Here is a 19,968-nt window from a genome sequence, read left to right on the forward strand (position 1 = left end):
ACAGCATCCTAGTTTGACCCTCTTTTGCCCCTCTCCATCAATACTGGAGTTACATTAGCTCAGTGACGGATAAAACACTGGAATACTAGTCAGTTCCAGTGTGCAAAAGTGTATTTGCTTTGGAAGAATTCACTTCTAATGTTGGGTGTCCTACATGTGTGGATGTTGCTGCGCTATATAAAACTACTAGAATAGTTTTTCACATTTTAGAATGGGGTGCCCTTTTAATTTTATGGGCAGTCTAGAGGCACCACATTTTAGAATGGGGTTCCTCAAGACTGTCCATATTTTTAAGGGGTGCCTCGGGACTATCCATCATTTTAAAGGGTGCTTTGACTGAAAAAAGGTTGAGAGACACAGTTCTAGCCCATAGAATTATATTACACACCTACGACTTACCTACTTAAACACACATGACTCCCACATACACAGCAGATTGATCATTTTTATGCTGGATTTTTCTGCCACCTCCTGGCAGAAATCTAAAGCAGGAATTGTTATATGCCCATGTACATAAGGCCTTAAAGCAGCTGTTGCAACACACACTGGGTAGGCATGGTCCTCTGTTGGCAATATCAAGGAGCTGGACCACAGCAACGATGAGCGGCCAATGCTGGAATCTGAAGACAGGAAATGGCTAAAATAGGCTGAAGGAGATCAGCAGCACTGGGATTTGGATTTATATCTACTATATATATATATATATATATATATATAATTGTTTTTATAAATTTGTGGTGTTATACAGAAGTAGTCAGATGGGGCAGGACTGAGAAGGTCCAAGACTGGGTATAAATTACCAAAAGGGGTCTTGTATAAATCCCATATCGTGCCACTGATTTGTATTACTTTATGGTAAAATTAACACTTTTGTATTGCTTAAAAGTACTGTTTACCTCTAAATGGTGTCTGACACAGTGCTGTAAGTTTTTTGTCTAGAGTTTTATTCTGTTTCTAAATACTCAATCACTTGAAACAAAAGACTGAAGATATATCTAGCAATGTTAACTGGTACCCTTTAATACCATCACTGATTCCTATCTGTTTGTGTGAGCAGCTGAATTTAGAAGCTCAGAGATGTTCTCATCAGCCACATGAGATGCAACAAAGATTCTTTCCAAAAGCTGAGAGAGGCAGACCGTTCAGACAACAGATGGGAGAGTTCCCATAACTGTCACTTTTCTGCACATTTGCATAGTAAACAGAGGAGGTGCTCTCTGATTGATATCTCAATGCTGTATATAAAGTGGAGGAATTCCTCTCCGCCTCTGCTCTCAGGCTGATCTTCTCTCTTGTGTGTCTACCTGGCTGCTGGTAAACTGGTTTCTGTTTTCTGGGAGATTCAATACTCTTTTGGAGTAAAGAATCATTGCTAAAATGCCAGAACCAACCAAGAATACAGGTGAGCATTTCTCGTTTTATTGCTACATCTAATAGTTTTCAAGTGGTAATAAAACATCACGATTAACACAAAGCAAAAACAGCCAGTACTGATCAGGCACATGGCATTTAATAAACAGATCCAAAAAAACGCACAGCTTCTTCTGCATGAAACTAATAGGCTATTCCATAGTAATATCATTCTTTTATCTTTTATACAGTAATGACAAGTGTGTGAGCATGATTTTTTAATTGTGTGCATTTTTTTTAGATAAGATAAATATTTTGGTCCTATTCCTTGACGTTTGCTTGGCTGCATGGGCTTTTATGTTCTGTCTGGAGCAACCAGATGGAAGCTGAAACTACTTTATCTCATAGGGTCTCTTGGCATGTCAGAGGAAAGAACATGTTATAATGTACTATGTATTGGACATAAACCAAGCACACACAGGGCAGTAATTCATCCAATACAACCAAGCATCACCTACAAAATTCTCCAAATCTAAAACCACCATATACCTTCAGATCTCCTACAACCTATTTATTCATCTACATTCCTTTTTTCTATGCTCACCTATGCAGTATTTCAAAGACTTTGATTTCCACTTGACTGCTTAATTTATAATTGTTTTAGAGAAATTTCCAGCAAAGTAGTAACTAATCTAAAAAAAATCACACAGGTTTTATTTAGAAATCATCAATTGTAATCATTCTTTGCACCATTAAGGGATGTTGAAAGATTATACCTCAGTTTCACTTGACTTGTTAGTGGAATGATGATGAGGCTATGACCATCTTAAAGGACTAATTAATTAAAATCAAAGAAGAAATGAGGACAAAAGTTGCTGCCAATAGCAACCAATCAGGTTTCACTTTTCATTTTACTGGACCATCAATAATTCTGACTGGCCGCTGTTAAACTTACATTTGTTCTAAATTTCTTTTTTTAGTTTGAATAAAATCAACTCCATAGAACTTTTTCTTTTTCTGCAAATCTAAGTATTTAGTGATCCTACTTTATATACAGTCTGTGAACCACAAAGTTGTACATGCTGCTGAATAGTACAATACCTCAACCATAATTAATTACTAATGTGGGAAATAATTGGTAATAACCCACAGCAACAGATACTTGTCTTTCTAACTTTCACTAAAATAGTCATATATGTGTAACTTTAGTAGAAGAAATGTTGTTACCAGATATCCAAAAATCTATCAAGCATGAGAACTGTCTAAAAAGATAATCAGAGCAATATGTGTGTGTTTTATTGGAACAGTCAAGATACTATTAGCAATGTCCAATGCTTTTTTATCTACATGCCAATTTGGTTAATGAACATTTTTGGGCATCTTTTTTCTAAATGCAGTTTAATACACTTCTTGCACAAAAAAAAACATTTTAGACATAAATCTATGTAATACTTTAATACAGTGATTAGCCTCTTTGTAATTTTAGGGCATGATATGGTGGCAAGCTTATTGTTTGGTGAGTCGTTTTAAATAAAGCTCTGTATTCTGCTCTGTGATCTTTGAGAGCATGCCATGAGGAGTATCTTCCACTGCAAAGCATTCCAGGAGATTATATCAGAATCCTTATATCCCACATTGGCACTTTAAATATTCAGCTGTAGCTTTGTGACTCTGAAAATATCTGTAACAAGCAATCTCTTGGCTCACAATTCTGACCAAACATAGATAGCTTGAGCAGTAATATAAATGTCCTAACATTGTTTATTGCCCAGACCATGCAGAGTGGTTATTCCCATTGCTGGTTGATGATTATGTCACAGCTTTAGAGGCAGCTGTCAGAATAGGGTTGTCTGATACAACAGTAGTAGTCTGTTACCTCCAAACCAATTTCATTTGGTTAAATTAAACATCCTTCTTCTTTTTTGGAAAGGTGATCTGCTTGACTGATTGGTTGGTTGATTGATTATGAGTTTTTCTCTCATTCATTAAAGTAAAATATAAATATTTTATGATACATGTAGTATAGATGATTTATATCTGTTTTTTTCTCACTTGACATGGGACATTTAGTGCAGCTAAACTCAAACTGGCTTTACATAGCACTTTTATGAGCTTATTATTTAGGGGAAGAGCAAGGAGCAAGGTACAGTAACCCATACAAACCGATCAAACTGATCTATGATCATATATGACTGGTTACTGTTAAACATCATTGTTCTTGACATTGTTTCATTGAATATGCATGTTTGTGTTAAACTTTCTAGGCAGTATTGGGAAAACCAATCTCTTTTCATATAATACCCTAAAATTCTCTTGAAATGTACAGATTGTTTCCACCATGTGATGTGAACATAACTGAGGAGTGGAAAGCTACCATAGTTCCAGCAACAAGCATTATGAAGTAGCAGGGGCGGACTGACCATTTGTAAATTCGGGCACTGCCCGAGGGCCCGTTGTCAGTAGGGGGCCCCATGAGATGCCCTTGGTACCTTTTTCATAGGCTTTTTTGGAGTTTGGGCAAGGACACAGGGGCCCCATGATCCCCTATTGCCCGGGGGCCCCATGAGTTGTCAGTCCGCCCCTGTGAAGTAGTTTACAACTTAGTAAGGTGTGCAAGTGCTATATTATATATGTTTTTATGCAGAAATTCAGTCTTCTGATACATGATATTGGACAGTTGAGTGAAAATTATGTAAATATGGCAAACTAATATTAATAGCAGTAATGCATATTTATAAATTAAATGTTTTGTAGGACATTTTTTAAGTTTCAATTGATTTGCCAACTTTGACACTTGTTTGCATAATGTAACTATTTTAACAAACAAATATGGGGATTAAAAAGAAATCGACTAGTGTCTATGCTACTCTAACATATTTAGATTTTACCTAAAGTTAAAAGCTATAAATTTAAGTGAGTCTGACCTGGTTTATGAGGTAAGAACAGTGCTGATGCACAAGTATCTTGTGTTGCTAGCACATGATGTTCGCCTTCAAATCAATTCCTGTGTACCTGTACAGTCCCTTAGTTTCTAAGCCTATGCTGTGAACAGGGTTTCAACATCTCACTAACACTGGATTAATTCCTGCCCCTTCCTGGCATTAAATGTCATTCCTGTCATTAGCTGTCACAAACCAGAGCTTCTACTGACTACTGTTAATCCAGAATTTGACCATTGAATGACAGGGTGGGGGTAATGGGTAAGAGAAGGGACTTGATTTCAGCTTTTAGAGAAGTCTAGATACAGAGACCGATTTACTAAAGAAGTTGAGACTCTTTACTGAATAAATTGTAGCTACAGTATTTTCGCTTTGAATGTCCAATGGTGTTCAGATATTTAATTAACAGGAGTCTGCATGTGATTGGATAATTGAGGTGAATCTTCAATCAATTTATTGAGTAAAGATTCCCCATTCCCTTTAGGTAATTATCCTGTGTCTAGGATCCAATGAAAACTAATTCATAGGCAAATTAGGTGGATTGTAACTTCTTTTGTAATCATTGGTTGCCATTGATTGAAATATACACGAACATTTAGCTAAGTAAAAAGACTTTTGCTTAATTACTAATTCCTCACCATAAGCTATTTTTTAATTTGGATGGATAATCTAATGATAATCATGAAACATCATCATTGTCATTAAATTTCTATCTAGGATAATATATAGTGGCTTGTAAATACATGAAGTTTTACCAGCTTTTGTTGCATATATAGGAATCTGCGTTTTTGGTTATATGTCCTTTATAATCTATTAGACTGCACCCGTGACAAATTAAAATTTCTTGTCAACTTTAGACATCTTTCCACCTCTATAGTTCCTAGTAGCCTATAGTAAGATGTCTCAACACTTTCTCAACTTATACACTCTCAAAACCTTGTGACTTCTTATGTTTACTTTATATTAACCATAGAGTCTCTACTACTCCATAGTCTATCCCAGATGTTTCTTAACTGTGCCTAGAGACCCAAAATAGAGGGCAATCACCTATCTTTTAGATTCACAAATCATTTTAGATATGATTTGCTCTGTTTGATTCTACTAAGAATCACATTTTTTGGTCACTATACCAAAAATTTGTGAAACTAGATAAGTGACACATTGGGGTTTATTTACTAAAGCTGGAGAGTCCAAAATCAGACTCCCTTCTGCATAGAAACCAATCAGCTTCCAGGTTTCATTGCCAAAGCTTCATTGAACAAGCTGAGGTTAGAAGCTGATTGGTTTCTATGCAGAAGGGAGTCTGATTTTGGACTCTCCAGCTTTAGTGAATAAACCCCACTGAGTCCTTGGTCAACAGTGATTTTATGTTCAATCTGTGTTTAATAACGTTTTTGCAAAATAAAAGTACAGACATAGTGAAGCACTTCCATTACAGAGTAATGTCAAAGAAAACTAAAGACAGCTGTTGTCTGAGCAAGAAGGTATAAGAAGTCTGTCCTCAAGTATACTAAGAGGAACAGGAAAATATAACAGTAAACCAAATCACATAGATCATCATCCCCAGCGTGCCCAGGTATCAAGTCAGGTAGGAGAGGTGTTGTAGTCAATGGCCTTACATTGAGATTCTGGCATATAGAGGGAAGGGCAGACAGGGATTTTAAAGCCCAATTGAACATATGTACTGAGTCAGATAGACATTGTATATACAGTCCTTATTTTCATGTCTTACCTCCACCTTCCTGTTACATCAATTGTACAGGTTGTATAAATATAACTGTACAATTCAATAGGCACCAAAATGTATCTTTGTATGAGGACACGTGTTGAGGGGTGTGACTGTTACTGTGCTAGCACAGAGCACTGAAGTGTGAGGTCTGGAAGCAAAATTTGTATCGTGAAAAAATGAGACCCATTTCAACCGGGCTTTAAAATCTAGGCCACAATTGTAAAAAAAAAACCAAAAGGCAATTCTGATGGTTTTAGAGTCTAATGATAGCTTGCGCAGTTGAAAGGTGGCTTATTCCTAGTATTTTTAAGCTACCCTTTAATTGAGATTACAACACTGCTTGCTCTTAGGTGTAATGATATCTCTTTTCTAACAAAAGAACTTTAGGCCACAGACAAAATATTCAGAAAACCCCTACTACTTGCAATCTAAATATAAACACTCCCCAGTAGGGGCGGACTGACAACTCATGGGGCCCCCGGGCAACAGGGGATCATAGGGCCCCTGTGTCCTTGCCCAAACTCAAAAAAGCCTATGAAAAAAGGTACCAGGGGCATCTCATGGGACCCCCTACGGACCCCGGGCCCTCGGGCAGTGCCCGAGTTTCCAAATGGTCAGTCCACCCCTGCTCCCCAGAATGACTCCCCTATGTTTGGTATACACTAATAATTATCCTTTGGTGTGGCTGTTGGCTCTCACTCCAGGCTTTAACAGACAACTCAGACCCTTAATGACTATTGGGAACCAATCAGAGTTGTTTCCGATCACTACGTCAGCTATGATATAATGATAACATACGGGCTCGATGCTTCATGTAGAAAAGAAAAGCCTTCAGCCTAATAAACACTGTCATCTTCAGTCTGCAGTGGCATCTGCAGTGCAATGTGTTTAATACAATGTCAGATACAATTGCAGTATTAAAATAAATAATCAATTAAAAATAGAAAAATGTAAAAAAATATATAAATTTTTGCACACTTGTCACCCTATAATAAAAAACAGAGCAGGGTTTTTTTTATAAAATCTGTGTACCAAATACATGTCCTTAAAAATATATGAAATTGATTTAGGTAGGCAAATTAATCATTGTCAAATTCACAGACACAGGTGACATGACTAACTTTTATATGTATATTTAACCTATCCTTTCCTGCTGTCCTATAGCAGAAATACTGCTACAGGAAGGTAGGGGTGCGCAAAATCACATATATATATGTGATTCTGCATTTCTGGCTAGAGGGCGCACAAGAGCCACGCGCGTGCCCTACCCACGCCGCTATTTGCTGCCTCTGCTGTCAATCACCGGTTCCCAGCTAGTGATTACTCGCCAGCACCCAGTGATCGCCGAGTATTACCGACTGGGGAGAGAACTGTATGTAAACAATACAGTTCTCTCCTGTCAGCTCCAGCACACTGCTTTGTATGGCTCTGCATAGCAGCATGCTTACTGTGAAACAGCACACAGTTAACCCTTTGATTGCTCCACATGTTAACCCCTTCCTGCCCAGTGCCATTAGTACAGTTTCAGTGCTTTTTATTAGCACTGATCACTGAATTGGTGTCACTGGGGATGTCAGTGACACCAAGTCAGTTCCCCCTAGTGTCAGAATGCCTGCAGCTGTCCCACAGACCGCCGCCATTATTAGTAAAAAAAACAAATTCCAGTATCTATACCGCCATTTGTAAACACTATAACTTTCATGTAAACCAATTAATTTACACGTATTGGCATATTTTTTTTCAGCAAAGACATTTATTTATTTATTTCAGGTACTTGTATAGCGCCGTCAATTTATGCAGCGCTTTACACATATATATTGTACATTCACATCAGTCCCTAACCCTCAAGGGGTGTAAAATCTAAGGTCCCTAACGTATATTCATACATACACATATTAGGGCCAATTTAGACAGGATCCAATTAACCTACCAGCATGTCTTTGGAGTGTGGAAGGAAACCCATGCAGGCACAGGGAGAACATGCGAACTCCAGGCAGGTGGTGCCGTGGCTGGGATTCGAACCAACAACCCTAGTACTGTCAGGCAGAAGTGCTACCCATTTAGCCACTGTGCTGCCCATGGAGCAGAAAACACTTTGGCCATACTTTCTGATGAAATTTTATTTTTAAAATTTTTTAACTGGACATGTTTAATAGGTAAAAGTCAAAAATATTGCAGTTTTCTCAAAATTATCGGTCTTTTTTTTTTTTTGCGCAAAAAATTAAAACCACGCAGGCGATCAAATACCACAAAAAGAAAGCTCTATTCGTGGAAAAAAAGGGATGTAAATTTCATTTGGGTGCAGCATTGCATGACCGCGCAATTGTCAGTTAAAATAATGCAGCACCATAATGCAAAAAATGGCCTGGTCAGGAAGGGGGGTAAATCCTCTGGAAGGCAAGTGGTTAATTAATCAAAATGTAGCAAATAAGAACAGTCCATCATGCACTTTACTCAAGCACTATGTCTGTCTACAAATGAAGAGTCAGTACATGTATATTGCTGTCAGCAGTCACTTCACTGAAATATGTTCAGCTCTCCATTGCGCAGTCATCTACCCAGGCTAGTCAGGAATTTTCTCCTAATGTTGCTAAAACCTAGGCTATGAAGCTTCCCTAAATAGAAAATGTGAAATGAGTAATGTTAGCATATCATCTGCTATCGACATGTCTCAGATCTGAACTCAGACTTCTTCAAATATCTCACTAGCATGGTCTGCAAATTACATCCTGTATGAGTCTTCTATTCACCTGGGATGTGATAACTGACATCTACGAACAAATCATATTTAAATGATCTTTGACATGTGCCAAATGTTTGGCATATTAATTATGTTAGTGTACATATTTCAGAGTACGGATGGATTGCTAGTGGGTTCTTCAAGGGATATCAGAAACTGACTTGTGATTCACTCCTCAGATGCTCATAATAAAACCAAAGTATTAGTTATAGGTGGATTTAACTTTTATCGCTGAATTTGACTCTAATTTTACAGGATTTATAGAACTGTACATATAATGTACATAAGGTATGATAGGAACAGGAAAAAAATTCAAGCACAGCAATATACTGTAGCAATCTCTTTTCATTTATTGGATTAAAAATGTAAAAAATTATGCCCATAAAGAAGAAAAATTTGTAGAACTCCCGGTAATCCTTTTACTTGAAACTGTGTGTACAAACTCGCAGACTAGAGCAGGCTATTTCTCAGCACCTGAGAGTCGAGACTAACACATTTCTGGAGGGCAATCTCTTCGTCAAACTACGCAACTAATTAAGAGATTACATTTAGAATTGAAAAACCAAGTGAAAGCATGGAGAAAAATGGAGGTTTTGTTGGGTCTGTCCATGGACAGCTATAACCTAGTTTGAGGATTGTAAAATTTATAATTAAAATGACTATGATTCTACAAAAAAAAAGGTGTGCTCAAAAAGCAGTCTGCAAATGAGGATGAATACTACTTACCTATCCTCACACCCTTCCTTGGAACTTCGATCACTAGTCTCTGCAAGCTTCCAACAGAATCTTCACATCAAACACACTTCTGGGTGTGTTATATGCCTGGTCCTCCGTTACATCCTGTAGTTTCATCTGCTGGCTCCTTTGTCACTATAGACCCTGATGAAGAGATTTCCCCCCACTTCCTGTGCTTACAGGAAGGTTTCAGTTCTGATTGTCCTGACAGAAAGCGATGCAGAAATCAATACAAACAAATGTCAACTGCCCCAATCTATAACTGGCCTTCACAGCAAGGAGCAATGGAAGGGCAATGCATGTCAAACAACAAAAAAGAAAAATTCCCAGCTCAACTTACCAATCAGCCAACCACGTTGTCCTGTCTAACAGTATGCATTAAAAACAGGGGTTTCGTTTGCACATATTTGCAAATACATGCATAAGCTGCAGAGCCTTTTTACGGCACCCCATTATTTTCTGCAGTCTGAACTCAAACATTTTGAGGGCCTCCATAGTAGATGCACATGTATAATGATGGATAGACTGAGGGCAGGTTAGCCTGTAGGGAGCCCACATAATAGCAGCTAAGGTGTCCAGTGCACCCCTTACCAGTATGTCAACAGTAAAAACAATTGGAGGCTCTCAAAATTCTCTTTGGTTTCCTGTTTGTAAGACAAGTGGCTGCTATGCCCCCTATTTCCCCAGCCACTGGTCTTGGCACATCCCTTCTGTAGTTCTTTTTCCAAGAAGCAGTAATGTAATTCAGCCCCACTTGCAGTGGTAGGTGGACTGAGATGCTCAGACACATTCAACATGTACAGGCCTAGTGTTCCCACCCACTTTCACTACATTTCCCTGTGGTTGATGGAAAATGTAGTTTCCCTCCTATTACACCTCCTCCCTGGCAGAGCAGATGCTGTTATCTTTTGAATTACAGAGATGACTTCCTGAAAATTCAGTTAAACGTTTCCTGAATTGTACAGATTTTCAAAATTGTATTAACTGTTTAGTATTTTGTGTAGGGGGGGTGTTCTAATGGGTGATTTTTTTTGCCTATCCCGGAGTTCTTCTTTAAGATCACGAGGACAGAGCAGGATTTTGGTGTCTTTTTAGTTAGGAAAAGAGATTACGTTTAATGTGAATTTATTGAGACAGTTGCTTTTCAACAAAGGCAATACAAAAGTACAAAAATACCATAAAAAGGTATAAAAATGTACAAAAGTAAAAACAAAAAGCAAAAAAATTTTAATAACAGATAAATATAAACAAGCACCATCTCGCATAAGCAGGTGTATCACCGTAGCAGCCCACAGCTGGAGAAATAATAGTGGATACACATCCATCCACACATCAGGAGTCAGCAGAGACACCAGCAGGTCCATAAGGGTGGGGAACACAGGCAGTATACCATCATAATAAAAAACAAATAACATAGTCTGTGTGGAAGGGCTCAGTGCGAATTGTGAGATCAACTTACGCAGGCCTGTAGGTAAGCTGTCCCGCGTATGGAAAAGGGGTATTAGAAAGATGTTATAAAAACGGCTAATTTATCTGTTGCACCATGATGTCCAGATTTTTGATTGACTTTACTATTTAGTTGTCTGCCTAATTTTAAGTATTTAATTATATCTGTAAAATGTTTAATCTATTTGGGAGACCATGATGTTCTAATGTGTGCTACATATCCTGGTATTTTAACCATTTTATTTCTGGATATTTATATTACTTTTTAGGGGAATGTTTTCTGTGGATTTGGTAAGATGCCCCCCTATTGATAAGTATAACTCATGATGTATTAATTGGAGAAAGCAGTGCAAGAATATTTACGGGAACAATGGTTTTAGGCCCAATAAAAGCTCTACCTCTCCAAATCATGGCCATATTAGAGGTTGCACACTGAAATGTATCACAATTCCACAATAAATTACAAATCCTCTAGCGGATGTCAGTAAGTCTTAACACCTATTACTCTATTAACAATCACACAACATACCTTACCTTATTCATTTGTTTTACTAATCTCTTTTGCAGTCTCTAAGAATATGGAGTGAAATTCCTTTTCTACAGTTTAATTATATTGGATAAAAGAGATTAGCTGTTGCAAGCACAAACAGCATGTTTATGTTGAATATTCTTCATTATTTAAGACAATAGCAGTTAAAATATCACACAGCTAGGATATCACTTAATGCAGGCGTACCTCGGTTTACGAATGCCTCGGTTAACGTAATTTTTGGTTTACGAATGAAAATCCATTGAAAATAATGCCTCGGTTTACAATTTATTTTTGCAATACGAAGCGTTTATAGTGCCGGCCCCATGCCTTTAACCTCTTCCATACAGGGCACTTTTACCCCCTTCCTGCCCAGGCCAGTTTTCAGGTTTCAGCACTCTCACATTTTGAATGACAATTGCGCGGTCATGCAACATTATACCCAAACTAAAATTTTATCATTTTCTTCACACAACTAGAGCTTTCTTTTGGTGGTATTTAATCACCACTGGGGTTTTTATTTTCTGCTAAATTAACAAAAAAAGACCAAAATTTTTGAAAAATAAACCCCATGTTTTTCTTTGTTTCTGTTATAAAAGTTTGCAAATAAATAATTGTTCTTCATAAATTTAGGCCGAGATGTATTCTGCTACATGTCTTTGGTGAAAATAACCCAAATTAGGATGCATTTTTTAGTTTGTAGTTCACAAACTATGGGATATATCTGAATATTGATCAATCCTGAAGTACTGATAGCCAATCTAATTTCTTGAGGTCCAAGAATGTCAGAACAGTACAGATATCCTCCAAATGACCCCTTTTTGCAGAGTAGACAGTCCGACATACTTCATAAGAGGCATGGCGAGTTTTTTTGTATTTTTTTTGTCATAATTTTTCGGGAAATGAAAAAATAAAAAAGATTATTTTCACAATTTTTTTTTACATACTGTCACCAGTGCAGTACAGCGTCATCATATAACTGGCATGGCGGTGATCAGGGACACTGACTGGTGACAGAATGGGAAAAAAAATTATAATTTTTTTTAAATGTTTTTACATTTTTTTATTGTTTTTAATTTTGTATTACTTTTTTTTTCTTTTTTTAAGATTTTTTTTTCATATTTCACTATGACCATTGTACTACTTTGGGGAAGTGATCAGTATTTTTTTTTTAAACAATTTGCTTATAGCAAAGAATTACTGTGCTATAAGCAAGCATTTACCTGAATGACATCGATTCATTCAGGTTTTTTTTTTTGTGCTTAGCTGTGATTTGGCCACGGCTAATCACATGACACAACTGGGCTGTGATTGGCCCAGCTTGTGCATGTGCATGTGATCGCTGTGACCATTCACAGATAGACACACTAGTATACAATGGATGGCATGAATGAAGCCATCCATTGTATACAACTGTCATGTGACCTGCTGTGATTGGTCACAGCAGATCACATGGTACCGGCAACGGGGCCGGTACTCACATCTGTCATCGGCCGTGTCCGAGGTACTTGGCCGGTGACAGATCGCGCCGCTGCGTGGCTCTGCAGGCACGCAAACTGCGCATGCCCGAAAGGATGCCATATGGCGTCCACCTGGAAAGGTGAGGGTTTTTGCCTTCTGCCATTCAGCTATAGGCCGGGCGGGAAGAGGTTAAAGTGCACTTTATAAAGAGTTTTGAACAGATAAGACTTTTTTTTTACTTTTTTCTGATTTTCTGACCTCCGGAACAGATTAATTGGTTTTCAATGCATTTACAAATTTTTTTTAATCATGTCCCTGTTCAGTATTTATGCCTTTAAAGTGCAATTTATAAAGAGTTTTGAACAGATAACACTTTTTTTTACTTTTTTCTGACCTCGGGAACGAATTCATTGGTTTTCAATGCATTTACAATTTTTTTTTTAATTATGATCCTGTACAGTATTTATGCCTTTAAAGTGAACTTTATAAAAAGTTTTAAACAGATAAAACTTTTTTTGACTTTTTACTGACCTCCGGAACAGATTAATTGGTTTTCCATCCATTTATGATTCTTTTGTTAATCATGTCCCTTTACAATATGTATGCCTTTAAAGTGCACTTTATAAAGAGTTTTGAACAGATAAGACCTTTTTTGACTTTTTTCTGACCTCCAGAAAGAATTAATTGGTTTTCAATGCATTTACAATTTTTTTTAATCATGTCCCTGTACAGTATTTATGCCTTTAAAGTGCACTTTATAAAGAGTTTTGAATAGATAAAACTTTTTTTGACTTTTTTCTGACCTCCGGAACGGATTAATTGGTTTCCAATGCATTTACAAATTAATTTTTAATCATGTCCCTGTACAGTATCTATGCCTTTAAAGTGCACATTATAAAGAGTTTTGAACAGATAAAATACTTTTTTGTTACTTTTTTTCTGACCTCCATAACGGATTAATTGGTTTTCAATGCATTCCTATGGGAAACCGCGTTTCGGTTTACTCATTTTTTGCAATACGAAACGTCCCTCAGAACACATCAAATTCGTAAACCGAGGTACGCCTGTTTATTAGAATGTATTATTTTTGCAGTCCAATACTTAAAATGGACGTGGCTTAAGATATATATTTTTATATGCAAATGTATGCTATGTAAAATGTAACAGTTTTTTTAAGTTTATCTTTTCTTTCTGACAAATGACTGTCATCTTTGTTCAGGTACCGTATCAACTAGGGTTAGCTACTTCCTAGACCTAAATTACCTCCAGAAGGAAGCTGTTGTGTGAATCCTGGTTTATGAGCAGTAGGCTTAAAGTTCTTGGTTGGTATATGTATGTTGGGATTGATTTACGAAAGGCAAATATACTGTTCAATTTGCACATACAATTGCAGTCTGTAAGTACATTTTTCTCCAGTGTTTAGTGATTGAGGTGATGACTCACTTTGCAAAGAATACCCAATCACATGCAAGGAAAAAAAAAAAAAAAGGCTTTTTTGCATGTACCTGATAGGATGGTGGAAATTAGCAGAGGTTTGCCTCATTTGCTAAGCTCTGGAGCTACAGCGCTTGCAGAATGCAACTGCACTTACAAAGTCAACAGTCTATTTGCTTTTGTAAATCAACCCCAGAGTCTTACATATTTCAGCTCTTTGTTGCTACTAATGTAAAAATCAATAACATTTACACAGTTCAGTTTGTCTTTTACCCTCTCATCCTATTACTAGTCAATGTGAAAGTCCATCACACTCAAACAATTAAGACCTCTCTGATTATATTTTGTGATATATTAGTCACATATATGTGACTACACAGACTAGCTACTCTGCTGCCTCTTACCCTGGTACAATGTACAATGGCAAAAAGTCTTTAGACCTTAGATTGTACACCCCTTGAGGGTTAGGGACCGATGTGAATGTATATGTAAAGTGCTGTGTAAATTGACGGCGCTATATAAGTACCTGAAATAAATAAGTCCTGCTTTGGTCTGAAAGCGGTGCTTGGGGTAAAAATGAACAATAGCTCATCTTGTTATTCTTACTTTAACATCACTGGTGCTGGTTTGTATTTCCTAAGGTCAAAATTCAATCAGAAGCTCTTTTGACCTTGTGAGCTTTCCAAAGGTGCAAAATGTTGTGCAGCTTTGATCAAATAAACCAGCAGAGATATTAAATGTTTTGCTTTCCCTTGATGATAAAATTCATTTACATGGACATGTTTTGGGTATTTTTTAGTTTTAGTATTCAAGAAGTTTGAGGTAGGTGAATTTACAAGGTTTTGATAGCAATATTTTTTTTTTTTATAAGAGCTGTGATGATTCAAAATTAATAAACAGCCAGGTAAGCTTAGGCTGGCCATACATTATACAATTTTCTTGAGAATTTTGCTTTATATTTACCAAAAACCCTAAATTATGAGGTCAAACCTAAACAACACTTTCAATTGTATCCAATTAGGCAGGACCTCGCATTACATAATTGAAGGTAAATCTAAAGGAAATTGGGGAGAAATTGGACAGAAAATTGTAAGAAAATTGTAGAGTGTAAGGCCAGCCTAAGTCTAACCAAGGATATGATGTTAGATTTTTTTTTGCCCTTGTTAAATTTGGTTGAAATCTCATTAGGTAAGGCTGGCCATACATTATACATTTTTCTTGAGATTTTTGGTTTAGCTTTACCAAAAACCATATAATAGAAGGTCAACCCTAACAACACTTTCAATTGTATCCAGTTAGGCAGGCTCTTGCACTATATAATATAACAAACTAGAAAGTTGATACGAGCGCTTGGACTAATATGTGAGCAGCTGGCATAAAGGTACAACCTCAAAACCTTCTCATTGGTAACATATAAAAATGCAGCACTAAATATATAGAATAATGACTAGTGTAACAAATCATGTCATTTAGGAATACTAGTAGATGAAAATACAGTCCAATGACATAACAGAAATAAGTGCATAAAGTGATCAATAATCAATGTTGATGCATCCCACGTTGTGATAGTGGACATCCAAATACAGGTGAAGTATCAGTGGTTCCCGTGCTCAAAGGTGTGTATATAATATGCACTAACCAGATAGTGCACAATTCAGTGCGTTTGAGTAATCAGACCACTCCAGGTACTCTGGAACTGGGAAGAACAAGACCTGAAGATCATCTGGCAAAACGAATAGCTCGGCAGGTGATCAGCATCTCATCTTTACCAACTGCGGTACTTCTTCCATCCAGCAGGGGGCCCTCACCCATGTATAATGGGCTCCCAGATACCAGTCAGGGAATCACCCCAAGATCATACACATCGGGCTAAGAGGATCCACCTTGAAAGAGGGGGCTCGTGGTGCAACGGGCCCCAACAGAAACTCTGATAGTGTAGTAATTTAAGATCCTTTATTGATTTAAATACAAGCAGATGAGCACTCACATTTGGCAGATAGTACAGATTCAAAAATGGCTGCCGGCCTCTACGCGGCTCGGACGGCGTGACGTCACCGGCTAGGCTCCACTCTGACGCGCTTCGTGCGGACGAGCACGTTATCAAAGGGCAACCCTTTGATAACGTGCTCGTGCACCTGCAGAAATCTTTCACAACTGCTAAACATTTTTGTTGGAAATTTCATTTTTATGATAACTGAAAGCACTTTGAATTCCTACTTCTCTCCTACAAGGAAGATCTGGCACTTAACATGGCCAGCTAATCCTAAACACATCTTCACAAATTCTAGTCCACAACTCAGTCTTCAATTTAGATATCCTTTACTGTTACCACTGCCCAAGACCTTGCTTACTATTGCAGAGACAAAACTGATATAATAAGGCACAAAGCATAATCATATTCAATTGTCTATCCCAACTTGTGATCACCATGTGATTCTACATAAACCTCTCCATCAAACCATTTACCAAGGAAAAAGTGTTCTTTCTGATGACCTCATTTTATTTTGCCCTCTATGTTCTATTCCATCAAATTCTTATCTTTAACTATCATCTATAGTCATGTTCTATTTGCCTTGGACTTTGAATCTCCACCTTTCTTCTAATACCTTCCCCTCCCATTTAAAATTTTGTAACATGATTCCCTTGATCCTTCTTTCTTATCTACCATCCAAATTTCAATCTGCCTTTTGCTTCTAAGCTTCTAGAACATTGAGTTACTTTCATCAAATCACATCTTCTCTAGTTGCTTTTTAGCTTGATCCCTTTATATCTGGCGTTCATGCCTTGGTATCCTTTGAAACTGCTCTCACACAAGATAGCCTTTGATTTGGTAATTTAGAAATTTCCTACAACTACTCTTTAGTCAGTTTTCTGCCTTTAAATCAACTGGCCACAATTTTGCCATTTAGTTTCAAGGTTTCTTTGATTTAAAAGATATTTCCAAAGTGTAGCATAATACTCCATTAAAAATAGATGAAACTGTGAAATTGTATTGGTTGAATGTAGCTGAAAATTCTGATCTGCAACCTTCCTATGTACTAAGGACCTAAACCCAATATTGAAGGTTAGTATTTTATGCCTCTCCATTGTCCCTTACATACACAAAATAAAAACACTGCTGGAATACTTCATTTCTTTTTTACCCTTATTCATTTTCCACAAAGTATACACAATAATCAGAGGTACAGAATCAGTGGTAATAAAACATTAATGACATGTTTACATATTGACAGCGCAGAGCAGAAAGTACTTAACTGAATAATTGTGAATATACTTCAGAAAAAAGAAGTGGTATGGGACATTTTAATATAGAGAGTGTGAGCACCAAACTTTGGAATATTGGAAGTATCAAATTACAGTGCCTTGAAAGAGTATTCATACCCCTTGAAATTTTCAACATTTTGCAATGTTACAATCAAAGAGATAAATGTATTTTATTGGGATTTTATGTGATAAACCAACAAAAAGTGGCACATAATTGTGAAGTGCAAGGAAAATGATAAATGGTTTTACCTTTTTTTTTTACAATTAAATATCTGAAAAGTGTGGCTGCATTTGTTTTCAGATCCCTTTGCTCTGATATCACTAACTAAAATCTATTGGAACCAATTGCCTTTAGAAGTCCCCTAATTAGTAAATAGAGTCCACCTGTGTGTAATTTAATCCCAGTATAAACACAATTGTTCTGTGAAGCCCTACTCCAAAGGAGTAGAGTTTATTGAGGAGATTGGAGTAGTCCACCATGTTGAAGGCAGCAGAGAGGTCCAGGAGTAGGAGTACAGAATAGTGTCCAATGGTTTTAGCTATTAGTAGATTGTTTGTGAGTGTCAAAAGAGCAGTTTCTGTGGAGTGTAGATTACTTTATAATATACCATAAGGCACATTTAGAAACAGGATAGTGATTATATTAGTTTTCATAGTATGATGACAAAGTGGTAATGGAATGGAAAACACGAACTTGGAAGTAGGTAACTGCAAGTAGGACTGAGCTGAACCACCAAGGTTTTAGAAAAATTGTTGTGTATGTGGCAGAATAGCATCCAAACTTCAGGAATTCAAAGAACACTAATGATAAATCTGCATCTGATAACTTCATTTTACTACTAATAAGCAGAACTAAATTTACTTTGCCTGTTGAGATGAAAAATATGTACATTGCCGTACCTCTCTTGTATCAAGTATGACATTCTCTGATTCCTAACACTTCCAAATACAGAACTTTGCACTCCTACAGACATTTCTGTTTATACATGTAAAAATTCCTCCTGATTTCTCAAATGCATGATGCTTGGCTCACAAACTGATGTAAGTTATATTTCAGTTGTAAGCCCTAAATGTTTGCCTTTAATACACAGTCCCAAATGATTTCATAATTCAAGGAGCTTCCAAAACATTTTAGGCCCCGTTCACACTAGGACAATTTCTTCTGCATCTGCTTTTGCTCTGCAATGCACAGGAATGGAAATCACACTATTCTCTATAGTGCTCATTAACATCAATACAACATGGTGCAGTGCAATTTATGAAAAGGTGCAGGTGATTTTTTTTGGGCAGCATAATGTGTTTTTGTACCCATAGACCTCAATGGGAATGCACAGAAAGCACAAGAAAAATTAAATTCCGTGTGTTTTTGGTGCATTTTTGGCACTTTTTTTGGTAGGATTTTGTGTTTCATAACCAGTCTGGAAAAAAACTCATGATGCATAATGCATCAAGAACATGCAAAAATGTGATACAAACACACACTGAAAAATGCATAATTACGCAGCAGCTCCTGTGGGAACCTAAGCTAACTCCTCGATATAACCTAAGTTGTCCCATTTTTACATTTTGGATTGCCTGTTGAGTTGATGTTTCAAATCTGGGCAGATGTATATGCTTCTGGGAAGCCTTCTTACATCTATATTGCAAACATTTTGTGTTGTCTTATTGCATTTTGGAATATGGAAAATCTTCGAGTCGGCTAAATATATAGAAATGAAAATATATATATTACTCACTTCCACACTCAGACAGGAAAGTAACAGAGTTTACATTACAGTAGCTTCTTACAGAGGCAAAATTCTTTCATTTTATTTAGAACATCCAGAGATTCAGCTTAATGATTTTAAAATATTTTAATGAAAATAAAATATTTACAGGAAAAATATTACAAAACAGACAGCAAGCAACAGTAAAACAAAAGGGATTAGAAGTGAATAATACTTGACAAGGTTCCATGTTGTTTAGGTTGTTAGTTCCATGCAGAGTCCAATTCATTTCTAGGGTATGACTAATCTGAAATATCAGGATCACTGACTCTCATGACTCTTATCTTTAATTCAGAACTCCGATGGTAAGTGAGGGCTGGGGCTGCCAATTGCAGCTATTTTTCAGCCCTCAAAGAGGACTTTTACATAACCTAAGGACTTAACATAACCAATCAAAGGGTCCGAGAAGTGTGCTTCAAGGGTTGGAGAGTATTATATTAATGCGTTCCTTTAGCGTTCTGACCCTAGGAATAAAGGTGTGTTTGGTGCCTAACTGATTGACATCTTCTCATACTTTAACTACTTTTTATGAATGTAACTCAATTAAAGTAAGAATTATGGGTTATAGATAGAGT

At 36.9% G+C, this 19,968-nt stretch overlaps 1 protein-coding gene across 32 annotated transcripts in view; it reads left to right on the forward strand.

Moving 5' to 3' along the window:
* Positions 1–1,247: 1,247 nt before the first annotated feature.
* The window catches only part of MYBPC1 (myosin binding protein C1), a 161,372-nt gene continuing 142,651 nt past the window's right edge, over positions 1,248–19,968 (forward strand). For 23 of the 32 annotated variants that reach the window (XM_089694308.1, XM_089694301.1, XM_089651797.1 and 20 more), the window contains exon 1: positions 1,248–1,402. In XM_089694308.1, coding sequence (XP_089550434.1) covers positions 1,378–1,402 — 25 coding nt within the window. In that variant the 5' untranslated portion in view covers positions 1,248–1,377. The remainder of the gene's footprint in view (positions 1,403–19,968) is intronic. The other 9 variants (XM_089651790.1, XM_089651794.1, XM_089651791.1 and 6 more) reach the window with 1 other exon arrangement.

Source organism: Staurois parvus, unplaced genomic scaffold (genome assembly GCF_062004578.1).
Source record: "Staurois parvus isolate SC_StPar_1 unplaced genomic scaffold, SC_StPar_1.0 ptg000025l, whole genome shotgun sequence".
In the NCBI taxonomy this organism is placed as follows: Eukaryota; Metazoa; Chordata; class Amphibia; order Anura; family Ranidae; genus Staurois; species Staurois parvus.